The sequence below is a fragment of the Meleagris gallopavo genome, chromosome 1 (genome assembly GCF_905368555.1).
Source record: "Meleagris gallopavo chromosome 1, MGAL_WU_HG_1.1, whole genome shotgun sequence".
Lineage (NCBI taxonomy): Eukaryota > Metazoa > Chordata > Aves > Galliformes > Phasianidae > Meleagris > Meleagris gallopavo.
The window spans coordinates 126,335,204-126,355,192 of record NC_139404.1 but is presented as its reverse complement, the minus strand read 5'-3'; the positions used below and the strand labels follow the sequence as shown (position 1 = coordinate 126,355,192).

The window sequence follows — 19,989 nt, the reverse complement described above, 5'->3', positions numbered from 1 at the left end:
TACAAATTATTTAAATTTGTTCTCAGTTTTTCCTAAACAATTTCTTACTCAGTTGAAATTGTTTCTGTTATTATTATACAGATTTATAAAGACAGATTTTTTTTTAATGGAGAATTTGAACTTGAATTAGTCAGAATTCCCACCAAGTGTATAACTTTCTCAAGTTCTTCATCTAGTGACATCAACACACCAGTGTGCAGGCACCACTTTCAGTGCTAATTTTGCTTCTAACTAGCATAACTGGGTATTTATACAGGGAATATGTTTAAGTCTGAAGGGAAAGGAAGGAAACCAAACTAGCTGTTAGAGCTTTGGACCGCAGAATCACAGAATTGTAGGGGTTGGAAGGGACCTCTGGGGATCATCGAGTGCAAACTCCCAGGCTGCACGGGTTGGCATCCAGGTGGGTCCTGAATATCTCCAGTGAAGGAGAATCCACATCATCTCTGGGCAGCCCGTTCCAGTGCTCTGTCGCCTTCACTGTAAAGAAGTTCTACTGTATGTTAGTACAGAACTTCTTATGTTCAAATTTTAGGCCGCTGCTCCTTGTCCTATCGCTACAAACCACTGAGAAGAGCTTGGCCTCTAACTGTCCCCAGTCTCCCTTCAGCTTTCTGGCTCACAGCCGACGCAGTCCACTGCGACCGACACCGGCCTGGCCGAGGTGAGTGGAGGGCCAGGCTACGGGCAACGAGGAGAGAGCACCGCTTCGCGTCGAGTCGCGCCGCCGGGAGGCGCCATAGCGCTAACAGCCACGCGTGGGGGGCAGCGGGCGGCCCAGGTGGGCGGCAGGTGAGGGGCCCCGCGGCAGGGGCCGGGCTGTGCCCTCCTCGGGGCCGAGAAGGGAGCGACTCCCCCGCGTGAAAGCCACACAGGGTCGCGTCGTGCCGCTAATGCCGTTTTCCGCCCCTGCGCACAGGAGTCCCCGCGAGCGTAATTCACCTCCTACTGTCTTCAGCGGGAACGAGGCTAATCCCATTTGGTGATTTATCAGCCCGGGGGAGCAGGCGAGGCGGGCGGCAGAACTCGGTCCCCGCCCCGCTCGGCAGTGGCTCCGCGGCCGCACGATGTCCGGTGAGTACCGGTGAGGCCCTCGCTGCGCCCGCTCGCCCCCGGCGCCTCGCGGCACCGCACGGCGAACCGGGCTCGGCGGTCTCCTCGTACGGCTCGTCCCGACGGCGGAGCGGGATGCCAGCGGCAGGCCGCGCTGCGATTAGCGGCTCCGGATTAGTGTTGGAGCCATCTGGCTGGTGGGAGGAAAGGACCCGAGGGGTGGGCGCCTGCTGCCGGCCCGCGTGCTGGGCTCGCCTGGGGGCTTCCCGAGGGGAAGGGGCAGGGGCAGACAGAAGGGGACTCTGCTGCAAGGTTGTTTTAAAAGTTGTTTTGTAAGGAGAGTGAGGAAACTGGAGGTGTCTAACAGCACGAGCTATGAAGTCCTCTGCCTTGTCCTGCCGACTGCTGTGTTTCTAGGTCCAGCATTCCTTTTTTCCTCAAAACGGGGTGTTGCTCTTTTTATGTTACTCATTTGCATATCGTAATATTGTTGCATTTGGTTTTTCACAGAGATTGCTTAGCATCTCCTGAGTAACAGGATTGCAGGGTATTGACGCAGGATGTAACTGTTCCTAACTGGATGATATTTAATAATGGCTGCACAAAATGAGAGAGAAGTCCTCGCTGTAGCCTGTCCCCATGAGTCCTAATCCTGCCTGGTGACATTCAGTGCTGCTTTAGTAATGAGAGGTAGAGAACCCATGTTTGGATCAGGCAGAACTTCATTAGACTGTGAGAAATACTGCATGATGTCAAACGTTGATTTGTATTCTCTGTGGAGGTGTTGGCAGTGCCAGCATAAAGCTCATTGTCAGTGTAAATGTTTTCTCTCTTGGACCCAGACCAGGGAAGCGTGGGAATTAATACTGCCAGCTCATTTGATTACTATGGGGAGAACTGCCTATTTGCTGAAAATCTGCATAACAATTTCTGATGGTGGCTTATGTAGCTGTTTTCATCGTTACTTGTTCTGCTTGCTTGTAACAAAATCCATCCTGACTGCTTCTGCAGTTCTGGGTGCAGCTGGAGCAGAGCTTCCTGTTGCACATCCCTCTAGTGATCCCTTAGTGACCTAAGTCATAGGTCAGGAGACCTGTGACCAACAAGAACATGGCCAGCAGGTCGAGGGAGGTGATTCTCCACCTCTACCTGGCCTTGGTGAGACTGCATCTGCAATACTGTGCCCTGTTCTGGACTGCTCAGTTCAAGAAAGACAGGGCACTTCTAGAGAGTCCAGCGGAGGAGGGCTGCAAAGATTACTAGGTGCCTGGAGCTTCTGCATGGGCAATGGGGCTGTTCAGCCTGGAGAAGAGATGGCTGAGAGGTGTTCCTGTCAACACTAATAAATATAAATACTTGTCTAAATATAAGCGCAGGAGTCAAATGGATGGGGCCAGGCTTTTCTTCAGTGGCATGCAGTAATAAAACAAGGGGCAGTGGGCACAAACTGGAACGTAGGAAGTTTCCCACAAACTTTTTTACTGTGAGGGTGACAGTGCCCTGGAACAGGCTGCCCAGAGAGGTTGTGGAGTCTCTTCTAGAGAGATGTGAGATCCACCTAGACACTTTCCCATGCAGCCTACTGCAAGGAACCTGCTTTAGCAGGTGCTTAGATTTGATCTCTCGGAGACCCTTCCATTCCATATGGTTCTGTGATTCTGTGACTTACTTTATCATTGCAGTCTAATGCACCTTCACAAAAAAGTGCCCTTGGGGGGAGATGCTTAGTGACATGACGTAAGAAGGGGAGTAGCAGAGAGGTGTGCTGGGCACAGCAGGCCTGGCCCAGGCTGTAGTGTGCCTGCCCTACAGAGATGGCAGCTGCAGCAGAAGGGGAAAGTAAGGTGAGAACAGCAGATAGTACCAGTGAGGAATGTGGGAAAACATTGAGCCAGTGTTGGTTTGCAAGGCAGAGCACTCTGGGAACATAATCAGCCTATTGGGGATGTTGTTTCAGGTATTCTTCTTTTTAAGATGGCATCATGTTATTTAGAGTAGCTTTGTAGGAAAGCTGTAGCATATGAGTGTCTGGCTCCCATTGCAGTTTTGGAGTGAGCAACTTGGCAAACTAAAGTTGTTACGCTAGGAACAACTGCTAGAGCACATCTGACATTTCTCTATCAGGAGACGGAAATATGTTTACAAAGCTGTGTCAATTGGATTATGAAACTTGGTTTGAAGCTGGTAGGTGTACGTGTTTCATTTAGTGCTTATTACTGAGTCACTCCTGCATCTCACTGGTGTTTGATCATTCTCTGTCTCCCTTTTACTCTGACCATCAAAGAGAGCACTGCTTGGTCTGCATACTGGTGTGGATTCCAAGGTTTTTATGCAGCCCTAGAACTGGCTTTCAGGTCTGTTTAAGAATATTGCCTCTGGCAGCTTTGTCTAAAGTACTGCTGTGAGTAAGTAGCATAAGAAGTTGGTGATGTCGACTAAAAAGCTGTAACAAGTTTCACACAAAATCACCCAGCCTATTGCGGTTCATATAACTTTAGTGATTGATTTTTACAGGCCACTCTGCAGCTTCGATAGCAGCACAGAGAAGATGGGAAAAGTAATTTGCTTGAAAGTCTGACCTGTTCTGAGAAACTATTTCCAGTGCCAACAGCGATTTCTAAATTCGCATCTCCATGTTGCTTTGTGGTAATCTAGGCAGGAGAAGTGAGCAGACTGATACATTCATACATCATAGTTATAATGTGATTCTAATCGTACACAGACTTTTCTTGTAATTCACAGAGTCACCGTAGGGCTTCACAGCTTGAAAACAATTTGCTTGAAAACATAATGCTGTTCACACTAGGTGTTTCCTGTGAGAAATCCTGGTGTAATCCAGCACAAAGAGCTGAAAGCAGAGTTGCACTTGGCAGTGAAAAAAACATATATATATGTAGGTATAGTCACGATGAATTTTAAATACCCACACTCTTGGCCTTCAAACTTGATAGATCAGATATTGCTGCTTTTGCAGCTTGAAATCAGTGGTGAGTCCCTCCGTACATTACATTTTATGCCCTTGACTTCATTTAAATGCAGATTTCAGGTGAAGAGTTTGCCTTCACAGCTTGGTATGAAAAACTGATCTGTAGTTTTGACTTTTAGAAATAAAATAGTTACAGAGGCAGAGTTTCAAGAAATGTTCTAAGCAAGGAAATTCAAGTAACACTTCTTTCCCTCGAAAGCATGGTATGAGATGAAAGAATACGTAATGATAGAATCTTTTGATTTTAACTGATACTTCTGCATGATTTTAAAATAGCGAGCATATGCTTCTTGTTGCATCAGTAATGTTTTAATGTTGCTTTGTTTCAGTCAGTAGTTTGATTGTCTGTTTAACTAGCTTTATAATGGTTTCCTATATTAAGAGGACCATAATATGTGTCCTACAGCAGATCCTCAGAAAAGGCGATTGGTTTCTTTTCCTTGGTAAATATTAGCCAGAGCTCTTAGAAGCTGTTTGCCTCCTTGTAGTTCTGACCACAGCTTTGCTCCAAAAAGGACTGAGCAGGAAAGCATGTGTAACTTGTCATGCCAACCTGCTGAACAGTTCCTTGAGTATCTTGTGTAGTTCTGGATGGGCTATTTATGCTAATATTTGGTTTCTGTAGTGAAAAGAATTTGCAGAGGCAATAAGGAGTTTGTGCTCAGTTTTATGGTTGTTATTTAAAACAGTGTCTGAAGATTTAAACACCTACTGGTTTCACAGTTTGCTTTCTGTACTAGCCTACCCCCTGCCTTCTTCTCAGTAGTTGTTTTATCACTTTTTTTTTTTTTTTTTGGCTGGAGATGCTTGTTGCCCAGCACAAAAGCATCTTTCTTTGCTGAGTCTTGATGCCTTTTGAGAATTTTATTGCTCAGGTGACCTTTGGGTTTTATGTATTTGTGTATGTGTGTGGCTTTTTCCTCTTCTTTGGGGGCTATGTGGGAGCAGTATTTATTTTTAATGCATGCTTGTATTTGCTTAATCTCTTGGAAAACTGCAGTCGGAACAGCTAATGTGAACAACTGTCCTTACAAACCACTCCCTGTGAGCACCTCCTGTTCACTTTCTGGAACTCCCACAACTTGCTCGAGCTGTTGTGCTAACGGGAGATGCAGATGTTTCCACAGCAAAATCTCTTTTTTACTTTATTTGCATCTTCTGAGAACTGTGATTTAAAAAGGTTATTGGAATTTGTTTAGCTGAAGGATCTGCAAACTCTTTTATGTTTTGATGAATGATTGAGTGTTCAGACTAGGTTTCCCACTATTAAAAAGAGCATGGCCAGCAGGGTGAGGGAGCTGATCCTCCCTCCCTACTCTGCTCTGGTGAGGCCACAGCTGGAGTTCTGTGTCCAGTTCTGAGCTCCTTGGTTCAAGAATGACAAGAACTTGAGAGTCTGGCAGAGGGCTATAAAGATAATTAGGGGCCTGGGGCATCTCCCTTATGAGGAAAGGCTGAGAGACCTGGGGGTGTTCAGCCTGGAGAAGAGAAGGCTGAGGGATGATCTTATGAATGCCTATGAATATCTAAAGTGCAGGAGGCAAATGGATGGCACAAGGCTCTTTTCAGCAATGCCCAGCAACAGAACAGCAGGCAATTAATGCAAACTGGAACATAGGAATTTCTATATGAACATAAGGAAGATCTTTACTGTGAGGGTGACAGAGCACTGGAACAGGCTGCCCAAGAGGCCGTGGAGTCCTTCTCTGGAGGTATTCAAGACCCATCTGGACGCTTTCCTATGCAACCTGCTATTCAGAACCCTCTTTAGCTAGGAGTTGGACTAGATAATCTCCATAGGTCTCTTCAGACCCCTGTGGTTCTGTGTTACTGAGATTGTCCCGAGTCACAGGGACATATGGTAGTGTAAAACTGTAGTGCAGAGAGTTCGGGGTCTGGCTGAAGATGAGTGAGTGGCAGGAAAGAAGCAGAGGGAGAGTCAGCATGCCAGCAGGTCTGTGTTTCCTTCTGGATTTGGATGATGTGGAAAATGGAAATGCTTAGTATCCAAGGGTTTATCACAGGCACCAAACATACTTCATTGCATACCTTAATGTTATGTTACGTTAGAGGTTTCAACTCACTCATTTTGGCAGCTTGTTTCTGAGGCAGTCATGAAGTCATTCATTGGGCTTTCTGCCACTGGTTCTGTGACATTCTTTCCCAGCGTCTCTCATAGAGCCTGGAAACTGAATGACATGGTGTTTTGGTGTTGTTATATAATAATGAATTTAGTATCACTGTGTGTCCCTTGTGGTGATGGTGGTTTTCTATAAGTAGCTCAACACAAACACTTACGGAAGCTCTGCTGAGCTCACTGGAATTCCCCTCATCCTCTGTGACCCTATTGCTTAGTTTTGGTTAATTTTGCAGCTGAGCTATTCCTTCATCTCTGAGAGATGCCATTCACCTCACAATGTTTGAGTTGTAGCTTACCCCAGCAATCCAGTAAGGGTGGCTCTGTTGGAAGATAGAACTGAAGAGCAGAAGGTAGTGGTACTGCCAGATGCCTGGTATCCCTACAGAACACACTGTATCTGATGTTGTACTAGAGTGTAGTTTTCCTTCCTTATTTTTCTTCCAAATGTTTATTGATTCCTAATTTTTTTTTTTTTAAAGTTACTTAAGCTAAGGATCCTTAGCTTTTGGTAAGGGATGCCAACCCTAGCATCACTTTCTCCATGCACCTTGGTACGTACCAGTTGTTCAGCCAGTTACTCCATTACAAATTGGATAAAGCAAGAATATTCCTAAATGTTTATTCAGTGAGGTCATGGAAAGAAGAATATTTCTGCTTACTACTTTACATTCTGTGTTTTATCCCTTAGCTTTTGGCACTATATAAACAGGAAAAAAAAAATTATCAGTTGTGTTACATATTATGTGAACTAAATGTACAATCTAAATACATACAGATCAGCTCTTTCAATTTGCCAGTAAGTTTAGGCAAATATGACTTGGGGACTTACTTGTTTAAAGCTACTCTGAAAACTTCATGATATTATGTGAATGAGACACAAATAACAACATTCAGAGGCATAGATTCTGCAATCATATTTACTGCATTTTTCTATTCAGTTTTGTCCTTTGGGGGAGTTTGGAAAAGAGAGGAGCTTATCGCAGCAACTGCAGGTTGTTATAAGCTGTAGCCTAATGGCTAGCTGGAGGAGGGAGATTGTAGGAGCCTGCCAAAAGAGCTTACATTAAATCTGTAAAGTGACTCTTCTAAATTTTTACTCACAGTAACGGATCAGGCCTTTGTGACTCTTGCTACTGATGATGTGTATTGCCAAGGAGCTCTGGTTCTTGGACAGTCGTTGAGGAACCATACGACATCTAGAAAACTAGCAGTACTGATCACACCAGAGGTCTCCAGTGGAATGAGGTAAGAATTTGTGTGCTCTTGAAGGCTCATAATATGGAAAAATAAACAATAACATAAAGGATTTTAATGGGTTTCCTTAGGATTTCACAGCATTATGAGTAGAAATTCCCTAATGGCTAATGGTTTCTGAGGGGAGTCCCAAATCACATCCAGGGTAAGACTGTGTGCCTGGTAAGTGTTTACATGCAAAAGTAGAGCTTGTGGTTGGAAGTTAATACTTGAACCCATAATTGGGAACATCAACTGAAAATTAATAAACTAGGGTTTTAGTCTTGCTTTTTTTTTTTTTTTTCCTTCTCTAATTGCTTCTCATTTAGAAAGAGTAAGATATCCACCAGCCACGACATCAGAACTCTCCAAGACATTAGCGGCTCAACTTCAGATGACTGATACTGAAATATCAGCGTGATGATGAGAAATACCCTTCTGCCTCTTTTTAGAAATCATTGTAATTCTACAAGCATGGCAGAATTGTGTATAGAAATCTTAATTAGATCAGTTGAACTTCAGCCCTGATATTTGGAGAACTGAGTTCTTTATTAAAAAGAAGATGACATGCCACAATTGCTTGTGCTCTTAGTTCTGCTGTGGCTTAGGAAGTATGCAAGCTCCCAGTTTCTATATGCTATGCAAAATTGTTAACAATACATTTGTCTCAAGAAACATATTTTCCTTTTTTTTTTCCTTAAAGTATGAGCTTTGTCAGAATGATGTAGTCTTCCTAAGAGAAGTGTCTATATTCTTTTTCTCTTTTTTTTTTTTTTTTTCCCCCCTATTTCCTCCTTTCATCTTCGTGGGGGGGAAAAGTTTTTTTTTAGGCAAAGTTAGCACTTGAAAACGTTTGTCTCTGAACAAAGCTTCTAAAAGTCTGTATCTATACTTAATACTTTTGCAGTTAACTTCTGCCCCTCGTATATCAGTCAAGCAAAACATAGTGATTTTGAAATCTAGATAATAAGCTATAGGCTTTTCTTCTTCTGTGTTTGACTGACATCTAGGAGTTTGTAGTTGATAGTGTAATATAAATAAACTGTGTTTAAAAGCTTTTTCTTGTACCTTGTGAGAATACTATCTCCTTTGATATCCCTTATTAAATCTGTGTGAAAGAGATGCTCACTACTACAAATAATCTCAAATTAGTTTTCTAAGAAGGCTTCTTTTCTCTGTGCAAGTATGTGCTGTCTGTTTTAAAGGCTGTTTTTGCTCTGGCACAACTGATGCAAACAACAGCACTGACAGTACCTGCCACGTCCTGTGCGATGTGCAGATGGTATGGTATGATATGGTGCTGTTACTTAGAGACAATTGTGAAGAAATGAAAGCTCCTTTAATTTCTGTCAGTATTTGTATAGGAGACTAAGTAATTAAGGTATGGGTTGATTTCTCCTCCATACAGTACCTGCAGGTTTTGAGATGGGTTGGCCCCTTATTGAAAGAAGCAGTGGCTTACAGCCTGGTGTTATTCTAACCATCAATCTAACCTTTGTTACTGTCACAATAAATGTGCTGTGTCAGTGTTTTCATGGAAAAAAAGTGGTGAACCTCAGTGTTCCCTTCTTTCTCTCCACTGTTTGCTCTGGTAGATCTGTCCTGCGCAGCGTGTTTGATGAAGTCACTGAGGTGGATGCACTTGACAGTGCTGACTCGGTCCGTTTGGCTCTGTTGCAGAGGCCAGAACTGGGTGTAACCTTCACTAAACTTCACTGCTGGACTCTTACTCATTATAGCAAATGTGTCTTCATGGATGCAGACACCTTGGTGAGTAGAGCAGGAGCTGTGGTGTGGTTTGTGTCTGTCTTAGATGTGCTCTGACTGTGTGCTTCATCTGGCACAGTGGCCTAGCAAGTGACTGTATTTGCTGGGAGTCATAAGGCTGCAGAAGCTCCAGCTGCATATTTTGACTGACAGCTTTGCTGCCTGCAGAGAAGTGGATCCTGTTTTGAGAGTAGCTTCCAGACTGTCCTCAAAAGATATCATAAACACATTCTATGCAAATTGGCTTCTGACAGATGTTTAAAATAGTTCTCTGTCAGATTGTGCTTGGAATTACTCTGGTCAGGAAGGCTGGCAAGTTATAAAAAGGAGAGGAAAACAAAACATTTTCTGATGTATGAAGATTAAAAAAAAAAAGCTGTAATTTTGACAAGGACATTCATGTCAGCCTTTCTCTGCAGCAGTTAAGAGTTTCATTCTGAGAGAGTGGGATGCGTTTTGATTTAATAGGATTATATTTGTATTAGAAACCAAATTATTCCTCTCAGAGAGTGAGGGAAAGATTTTATGATTTAAAATTGAAGAAGGCAAATATTTGGTTGTGGTATTTGTTTGTTTGTTTGTCCGTTTTGCTTTTTGTTTTGTTTTGTTTTTTGTTCTGTTTTCTTTAAGTCAATGAGATGATCTTTTTTCCCATAAGAAACATAACAGTTTAATAAGATTTACCCTCCTATTTTTTAGCATCTCCCTTTACAGTCATTATGAGTGGGGAACAGACTTCTAGTGGCTGCACAGCCATCTTTCCACTGATTTTAAAAGTGATCTGGCTCAGTCTGATTCATTTTTCCTGTTTCATTGTGAAACTCTAAAGCCAACTCAAAGCAAGACTCTGAGCTTAACTTATGTTAGAAATCCAGTTACAAGAGACAGTTGTTCTGTTTTAGTCTTTAGCCAGTCTGCTGCTAAATCAAATTATTTGGATTCTTGGCTTTGTTGTGGATACTGAGAATAATGGACTTTGGGAAAGTGAGCTTAGAAATAAGGAAACTTTTCACGACATGATATTTAAAGGGACCTTTTGACCTTTTGAAGGATCTCTGACACTTATAAAATAATTTCATGGGATTTGCAATGCTGTCAGAGAAGTCAAGGAGAATCACAGTTAAAGTTACTTAATTATATTAAAAAAAGTTATGAACCTTGGCATGTTTGCCTGCCTTCATGTTCTGCAAGCAATGCACTTGGTCAAACTAAGAATTGAATTTGGTAGTAATGACGCAGCTACTCATGTTCTAGAAAAACATCTTTTGTAACAATTTACCTTTTCTCCTACCTTCTCCAAGGTGCTTTGCAATGTTGATGAATTGTTTGATCGAGAAGAGTTTTCAGCAGCTCCTGATTCTGGCTGGCCTGACTGCTTTAATAGTGGTGTATTTGTGTTCCGACCTTCTTTAAAAACTTACAACTTGCTGCTCCAGTTTGCTGCTGAACATGGCAGCTTTGATGGTAAGAGACGAAATGCAAGAAACTAGATTCAGTTTCTCTGAGCCATTTCTCCATAATTTCCATGCAATCTGACAGAACAGAGGAAGGCAGGAGTTCTCTGGGCTTTAAGTAATTGAGCCCCCACAAAAATTTATAGTGCAGATCTTTTCCTCTTAACACATTATTTAAGACTCACTGATTTATTGCAGGCTGCGCTTCCCAGAAAAGTACAATGAAGAGAGTCTGAGTCTTGCTCAGTAAGTTTTAATTTTGCTGTCTGTTTTAGGAGAAAAGAAATACAGCTGATCTGCTCTGAGGGAGACAAAAACCCCTTCTTACTTCTTTCTTCATAAGTTACAGTAGGACTCCACTTAAATTGAAATTGCATCGAAGTGGATCAGGTATTACTTGCACCTGCTCATCCGGCCGCACTGTCAAGTCCAAGTTGCAGTCCCATGAAAGCCCAAGTGTAATTTGCATCCTTGTACATGATATTTTGACATATATTCAAATACATTATGGTAATACTGTTTTATATATTCTTTAGGGGGTGATCAAGGCTTGTTGAATAGCTTCTTCAGCAACTGGGCAACAGCAGATATTGGCAAACACTTACCATTCATCTATAACTTAAGCAGTAGTGCAGTATACACCTACATTCCTGCTTTCCATCAGTAAGTAGTGACACTTTTGACTGATTTTAAATCTTTGCAGCTTGCTAATAATAAATCATCTACTATAAAAGAGAGAGAATGAATAATTATGGCATATTCCTTGATCTGAATCTCAGCAGTAAGAAATAGTATATTGTATAAAAATCATGGATTTAAAAACTTAAAAGCAATGTGAAAATTTATTGCATCTGGACAGATAAAAAGTCCCAAAGTGAGCTACTATGTCTCGTATTCTGCTTCAGAGAAACTTTTCTCTAATTTGAAAGTATGAAGATTACTTTAACATCAGGTTCTAACAGCTTTACTTGGAAAGTTGTTCCTTTTTTTTTTTTCCTTCCCACTCAGTTCTGTGGGAAATTATTGGGGTTTTTCACTCTATTTATTTATTCAGAAAACCTGTTTTATGTTCTTCCTTGGAACAAAATTTGTGATAGTAATTATATTACATCAGTTAGTTTGGTTAGAGAAACTTTTCTGGCAAAAAGCGAGTGGTTTTTGAGATTTAGCGTGTGCCATGAATTACTCTTACAGTTGCACAAACCATGTAGTGGGGGGTGAACTGAGGGGGATGTACTTTTTAGTCATTTTCAAAATGGGATCAGTACTAACCAATTCTGTTGATTTGGTGTTTGAAGTGGTTTTCATTCAGTTGTGAGCACAGAGCGTGAGAAGACTGGAAGCAGGACAGCATGAGCCTTTCAGTCTCCTTCATGAACTCTTCCACTAGAATTAGTAGCTGGAAGTAATGGCAATGTTAGCCTTTTATTTTACTGCGTACTACATGAGATACTATATTTTAGATTAAACGTATTTTTGTTGCTGAGTACTCTCACCACACTGGTGAGAGTAAGCGTATTTCTTTAGCTAAAAACTTATCTTTAATATATGGTTTTGTATGTTTAATTCCCGCAGTTTTGGTAGAGATACCAAAGTTGTTCACTTCCTGGGAGCAACAAAGCCCTGGAACTACAAATACAACCTTCAAACAAAGAGAGTTATGCAAGATGGCACCACCTCTGGATCTTTCCATCAGCTGTCATTTCTTGCCCTCTGGTGGAACATATATAGTGCCAGTATATTGCCATTGTTAGAAAAATTTCAAAAGATGGAAGAATCAGAATCTGAGGAATGGAAGGTAACTATCAAGGAGTTCCTGGGTGTATACTCTAATCACAGCAAAAGTTCTGAAAATTGTGTTTGCCAGAGGAAATAATTATATGGGAAAACGTGCGTGTCAATTGGTAATAGGTTCCCCTAAAAGCCATCTCTGCTAAACTAACAGTTTAAGAAAGATGTCTGGTACTTGTGGCTTTACTAATATTTTTTCCACTCCCTTTTTTAACTGATGAGGAGTTTATATGGAAGTATACATACATACATTCTGCAAATTAAACACAAAATACAGTGCAAGTAGGCAGAGAAGGCGATCATCTGACTATGGAACAGACTTCTGACTTTTTGAAGCTAACCTGGTTTAGGCCTCAAACTAGGCCTTGAACTAGAATAAAACTTACATTTTCATTACATGTTATCTTTTACTTTATAAGCCTCATAACAAATTGGATTTGAAAAGTCCTTATTTAATTACATTTAGGGTATTATATGAGTTGTCATCAAACATTTGGGGGAAGTGTACTCTTTACACTTTTTTTCATCAAAGGAAGTGCAACAATATATGGTTTTCCTGAACAGAATAAAAAGCTGTTAATAAATGCTTTCTTGGAAACCTACATTATAAACAAGTAAGTAGAAGCAGGATGCAATGTTTAATTTGGTATTAGATGAGACAATTTAGGTGACTTTTATGCATATATAAATATTTTCTTAATATGTGTTTAATATTAACTACTACTGTCATTAAACAAAATGCACAGTCCCATAAAATTAGTTAGACAATTACCATCAAAGCTCTGGAAAGGAATTTGGTTTGTAAACCTGATGGCAAATTGGAGGGCAGAGGAATGAGTGGGCGGGTTTTGATCTCATATTTAATGTGCTCCATTATTTTATTATTTTTTTTTTTAATTGGGCAGTGAATAAATATTTCGGCTATGGTAGCTTGAAGATAGAAATATCTGCTGGATTTACCCCCTGCTGATGACAGCGTAATCTTCAGTTCGTAAATCTAAATTGAAATATGCTCTGAATCTGTGACCGCAATTTAAAAAAATGTATTAACTTCAAAGTTGAAAACCACATAAGGAAATGAATCTATTCTAAGTCAGATATTGATTTCCTGCAAAATTTTACTTCTTTGATGGGTTGTTCTTGTTTTTGCTAGCATACTTTCAGTGGAGTTGAAATTACACTGAAAAAGGTTGATCCTTCTGTGGCCAATTCTCTGCAAATGCCTGTACTTCCAGAGCAGGCATATGAAGCAGATCCCACAGCATGTTCCTCTGAGGAACTCAGTTTCAAAGCTGTAAGTATGCTGTATATTCCTGTATGAAGAAACAAAGTAAAATGATATACTGAAATAAGTTGTTTTTTTTTGTATTAGAATTTTCTTGCTATCATCAGAAAGAGTCTGAAGAACATTTATTTGCTTTAGTCTTTAGTCATGTGTGCTTGTCATATCCAGAGGTTGAGTTCGCATCAAATCTTACCAAGAAGTTCTATACTGAAAATAGGTTGGTATTTAATAAAGCATAATAAAAAGAAATTCCATAACCAGTTAATCTTTTGAATATCCACAGTCCTGTAAATGAATATATCTAAAGCTAGAATCTCCCCCACTTTTTTTTTTCTTCTCCAGAAGTATTGATTCTGAAAACTGTTCCCCAAATTTCTCTGATTTGGGCAGCAAGGAATATCTTTGAAGGAAATCCCTAATGATCACTGCACTTGTTCTTTTGTCACTCATGTGACAAAGAACTTCATGTATTTGGGTATTTCTATTGCAGTGGTGCAGGAATTTAATTGGAGATAACAGAGCAATATTTCTGAGGTGTAAGTTGTTGTTTGTATGATGAGCCACGACATAGCAGGATACAACTGAGAGAAAAAAAAATAAATCAGTGGCATAATGTCATCTGCTGCTTTGATTTGTGGGCCATTTTCTAGAAATGTTTTATTATATTCAGCATTTCTGCACTTCAGATTGTAGTTACTCCATAAAACTGTATGCTCTGCTCCCTTCTTTTCCAGCCTGAGTGAAAAGAGGCTGAAGGAAAACTGCAAACATTCCAGCCTTACAGTTCAAATATCATTTGCTAATAATTTTAATCCTGTGTGGCTGATGCATCTGACTGTTGGAAGTACTCAAGTCAAATAAGGAAGTGTTTTTAAGATGCTATTTGGGGTAAAAATAAAAAAATAAAAAAATGTTCATTTAAAATGCTGTCATGCACATTTAAACATACTGCGCTGTAATTAAAAAAGTAAAGCAGGATTGGTTTATCAGAAGTTTGTATTAATTTGAAATGAATAGAAAGATTCTTAGGAACACCATCATTTGACTGTTGCATAGCTTCAGTAGTCTTGTGTAGACTGTTTTGCTTTGACTGAAAAGACTTCAGAATGTTTCTTTTGACATCTAGCAAAGGCAAATATTTGGGGCAGTATTTTTTGGGCAGCCCATTTTAATTTTGTTACAGAGTACAATGTACTGTTCTTGTTCTATACTTACAAAGCTCAAGTTACAGAGCAATCTAGAATCCTGAAATTGGTGGTTGTTTTTTTTTCTATTTAAATTTGGCCTTGTGAATGGTAAGCATCTACTGTGAGGTAGTTTTCCAAGCTGTTCCTGTAATCCCTGAAGAATGCCAGGCAGTCTTGAAACTATTTTAAAGATGAGATGAGCTGCCCTCTGGAGATACTTATCCTAGACTGATTATAGTAGGAGCTTAGATTCAGTGCCATTTTGATAGCTAAAGCTACATGGGATGAATTTTGTCCTTGGTCACATTGTTTTGTTCCTTTTACTCCTGCCCTCTGCTTTCCCAAATCCCAGGACTGAGGTCATTTTGTCTTGTGTGCTTTCTCATTATAAGGAAACTGGAGAGGGGAAAAAAGTTCTCCTAATAAAAACTCATTGGTTGTATTCTAGCAACCTGTATATGAAACTGAACAACGTGGTTCTAGCATTCATCTCTCTGAGCCTGACAGACCTTCCAAGCAACTTGCTTCTCATCCTGCATTTCAGGAAACCTCCGAGCTGGTACATGTAGCTTTCTGGATTATACTTCTGTTGCTAATTGCATGCATGTTGCTGTTGCCAGCATCATTTTGGGAAATAGTGACAAACTGATGCAACATACAAATAAATTCTTAAATCTTTGAGCTATATAATTAATTTATTAACCTCTTCCAATACTGGCGTACCATTCCATTCAGCTCATTTTACTTCTAGGTTTTAAATGTATAAAAGTGCGTGCTATTAATTTTAGCTGTGCGATAATGTAACAGCAACGTTTAACAAGCAGATTGTTTTGTTTGTTTTAATTTATGATGTATGGGTGGTTTTTTTTTTTGTTTGGGGGGGGGGAGATGATGTACTGCGAGTCAGACATGGAGCCTAAGCTGCTTGGCTGTACTTTGTGATCATGCACTGTGTTTTTTTGGGCAGTATGACAGCCACTTAATGCCAAACTTGGCATTAATGGGGTCACAGGATGTCCGGGAGCTGAATCTTATAAGGTGCACAACACATTTTGCTACTGAGGAGAATGTGAAGTGCTAAGGTGAAAGTCTTAAAGGCTGAGAAACAACTTGATAGATGCAAGTGTAGCTCCTCTATGGTCAGGGGTGTTTAGGCCCTAGCTAAAATTATCAGTTTATGAAAACATGATGATTCCTGTTCTGTTAATAGCCTCCAAGGCTGTTGATAATCCTTGCTACAGGTTTAAAAGAAAAAAAAAAAAAAAAAGGTATCTTACTGCATTTTTGCAGTTATGTATTTACATATTTACATACCCTAAGAACTAATAACATGTATATACACACATGCACACACATTTGCATATATACAGTGTAAACATGCTCTTCAGAGTGTTTATTCATCTTTTAAGTCATGTACAGACTGGATCCCAAGCAAGGATACATAGGAAGGATGTAATTATCTAAGTTCATAGCATCATGTTAAGTGAGCACAGGCCTTGCATATAATGGATATTGCTGGGCATTTAGGCAGTTTAAGCCTAATAATTGATCAGTTCTGGACGTGGTTTTCCTTTTTATTTGGTTGAAATAATTACTAATGATATGTTATGCATTTGTGCACCTATTTTTGTGCACTTGATCTTGAACCATGGTATAGAATTTTGGAGTGTCATTTATTAGTTACCGTTCTAACAAATAATGTCAATCTTAGAATTAATTAATTTACTTGAGATAATGTGGCTCATGTGATAAAAAGTACTGACCTCACTGGAGTTCAAATAAAATACATGATAAAAAAGATACGAGCTTCAGTGGAAGTCTGTTGAAGACAATTCTCAATTCTCATTTTATTGTTGCTGAGTGCCAGGCTTTGACTTAAGACAGGTAAAATAAATACTTTGTACATTCAAAGATGCTAAAGTGATTAGTTAGAAGCATAGAAGAATTGGGTTTGAGGGTTTGCTTTGTTTGTTTTTGCTTGCTTCTTTTAACTGGCACATTATAAAACAGAAATTTTGATTTTTAAGGTTTAACTTCACAGCACTGAAGTGAAAACAATCGAGTGACTGCTTTCCTACTGTTCTTCCCACAGAATGAGGTTGCATCTTCTGTTTCAGAGCTCTCTATTCACCTCAAACCAGAGGAACCAAATCCAGAAGATGAACGGAGAAAATGGGAGGAAGGTCGTATGGACTATATGGGAAAAGATGCTTTTGAACATATCAAAAAGAAGTTGGACACATTTTTACTCTAAGATGAAGTGAACTGTAATGACTATCATGGTGTTTCTTCTATAAATAGAACCTTGAATATTTGGATATCTTCATAGTTTATTTGACACCAAAGCTGATGGAAGACTAACAGAGATAGACTCTTGTTTTGTTGTTTCTTTCTTTCTTTTTTTTTTTTTAATGGTTACATGTGCCTCAACTTTATTGTTCTCTCATAGTGCCTTCTGAGGTTTAATGAATTATATTTTCTGAGTATGAAACTCTCATATTTATCACTTTTCCCCACTATTCTGCATAAGTACTGCATGGGAGCAGTCATAAGTGAAGTATATTGAAAGTTGAGCTTATTTTACAGTACTCTTACCTCTTACAAGAGGCTGCAAAAACTTCTTAAATTAAAACTTTTTCTTGAAACCAAGTTAATAATTCCAAGGGCAACCATGGTGTAAACTTCAATGTGATAGAAAAGTAAGAAGATGAAATTCTGGCCTCATATAAGTCTGTGACAAAACCTTTTCATTTAAGTATAATTATGTAAAGAGTAAATCAGGACTTTGAGATCACTACTGGATACTCCTACTGTTTTATATGGAAACTGCTCAAGTAGCAGTGTGATGAAAAGATGTCTTAAGATAGTCTTAAGACAGACTGAAAATGTGTATTAACCTTTTATATTGTTGCTATAGGATGCTGTTTGTGCGTGTTTTTTTTTTTTTTTTTTAAATATATGTTAGTTTTTACTTCCGTATTCAGTGTTGCATAGTTAGAGGAAGAAATGCTGACTGACACTATGGTGTAAACTTTTCTGGTGCTTTATATTAATTTGTTTACAGTACTCTGACTGCAGTTGACAAAGGCATTCTTTTCATTTAATATGCTCCAGTTTGCGTTCAACTGACACGGTTAGTCCTTGTTTTAGCAAACACGCCCTTTGAAGATCTTTTAAACAATAGCTGTGTGTGGGAACTAAAAAATCAGAGTGTACTTTCAGATAAATCTATTGATGAGACTCCCTTATATTAAGTGTACTTAGAGGGATTGCTTTATGAATTTTGAGTCTTTAAATACGAGTGATCTTGGCAGGTTTTTTTTTTCTTAAACAAACAAGAAGAAAGAAACACTTTGAAAGAAAGAAGCTTGATAGTCATGCTAATGTGGTAACAGATTTGATACAGTTATGCATAATGCTGCTGAGTCTTAGAATGAGAATTCTGCAGTGCTGATGTAGGATCTGAAGTGTATTCCAGCCTTGATTTGTCACCAATTTTCAAACAGATAAATCAAATGAAATAACTTGGGAATTCTGTTCAACAGCCAGTTGTGTAATGTTAAGCATCACAGAATCATAGAATGGCCTGGGTTGAAAAGGACCACAATGATCACCTAGTTTCAACCCCCCTGCTATGTGCAGGGTCACCAACCAGCAGACCAGGCTGCCCAGAGCCACATCCAGCCTGGCCTTGAATGCCTCCAGGGATGGGGCATCCACAACCTCCTTGGGCAACCTGTTCCAGTGTGTCACCACCCTCTGTGTGAAAAAATTAATCCGAATATCTATTGCTGTAGATTGCTGTAGATGTTAATGAAGAAAAAGGTGGGGTAGGAGAGAAGGAATTTTTTTCTTTCTCCATCAAAAAAAAAGGTTGAAGAGAAATAACTGGCACAAATTAGGAAAGGAACAAAAGAGTCAGAAGGTCCCTCGAAGGAAGAAGAGTGATCTGAGTTTTTTAGAGTTATTTCCTACTATTTACAATAGTGGGATTATTTTTACTTCTGGGGCTATTTCTGATTTGTCAAATTCTTTATTTCTCATTTATTCTGTGTACTCTTAAGGTGGGAATTGTGGGTCTCTCTCTTTGGTTGTAGATTCAAGTTGGTCTTCTAGTTGAACTTAGGTGTTTAAAGTCACTGAAGTTGAAGAGAGAGATGTCCAGATGATTCATATCAATTTTTCCATTAATCATAAAAGGACCCACTGATAAATTGCTTTCCCTTGGCAGGTAACCTTTATATGAAAATATAAAGGCAGGCACTTTCTACATTTTGTTTTGAGTGTCCCAGGGCAGCACTACATGGAGATTATACTAGCTGCAGTGTAGTGGCATTTGATCTGCTAATTATTTCTTAGTGCAGTAACTTGTGCACTTCTGAGAAAGTCTTCCATTTTCTAAGAATTATTGCTAGTACAATTGAAACAGTTTCTGAAAACTGTATACAACAGTAGGTGACCATGTGAACTCATGTTTCATGCAGCTGTAATTCTGCAATAACTACTTGATCTTAGTGCATACATTAATATAGATTATGGGAAAAAATTACTAATGTGAAATCTATAATTGAAAAGTTTTAAAGTAGACATATGACTGTAGTAAAAGGAGCTGTTACGGAACACATTGGAAAGTGTTAAGATGTAGAATGGTACCGTGTGTGGATTTTGCAATGTTTTGCAAAGAAATGTAGCAGAATAATGTCATGGAAATAAAGTAGAAGTGGAAATGGAAAGGACGTATGAAGTCATGCTCATCAAATGATGTATGGTTACAGATTATATTGTGCCAGGGCATGCCATTTGTGACTGATTGGTTACTTTCGTGGTTTGTTTTTTTTCTTCATTTTATTAAATTGCTCGTCAGACATTCACACCATCAGCTGAGGAGAAATAGGAGATGCACGTTACAATTCTACAGACATATGTAATAGAAACATTAAAATCTTTCTTGAATAAGCACCAAAGTAGTTGAGTTACAGTTTCCCAGAAAAATATAACTGCGCTTAAAAATTTTGCCCAAGTTTTTGTGCACTGTCATCATTCAAGAAGTCATTTACAAATAATGTTGTATCTTAGTGGATTCTTGCACAGTA

At 39.5% G+C, this 19,989-nt stretch overlaps 1 protein-coding gene across 1 annotated transcript; it reads left to right on the top strand.

Annotated features, from left to right (window-relative positions):
* The first annotated feature begins 692 nt into the window (after window positions 1-692).
* Window positions 693-19,629, top strand: GYG2 (glycogenin 2). The gene is made up of 9 exons (XM_085212911.1): window positions 693-1,074; window positions 7,283-7,424; window positions 9,008-9,182; window positions 10,481-10,643; window positions 11,170-11,296; window positions 12,209-12,431; window positions 13,578-13,718; window positions 15,345-15,455; window positions 16,989-19,629. The coding sequence occupies exons 1-9, from the start codon at window positions 1,068-1,070 to the stop codon at window positions 17,148-17,150; spliced, it is 1,251 nt and encodes a 416-aa protein (XP_085069037.1). The 5' UTR covers window positions 693-1,067; the 3' UTR covers window positions 17,151-19,629.
* The last annotated feature ends 360 nt before the right edge of the window (window positions 19,630-19,989 follow it).

Coding starts and splice junctions, on each gene's coding strand:
- GYG2 (XM_085212911.1), top strand. Junction 7,425..9,007: donor GAGGTCTCCAGTGGAATGAG/GTAAGAATTTGT, acceptor TTGCTCTGGTAG/ATCTGTCCTGCGCAGCGTGT. Junction 9,183..10,480: donor TCATGGATGCAGACACCTTG/GTGAGTAGAGCA, acceptor ACCTTCTCCAAG/GTGCTTTGCAATGTTGATGA.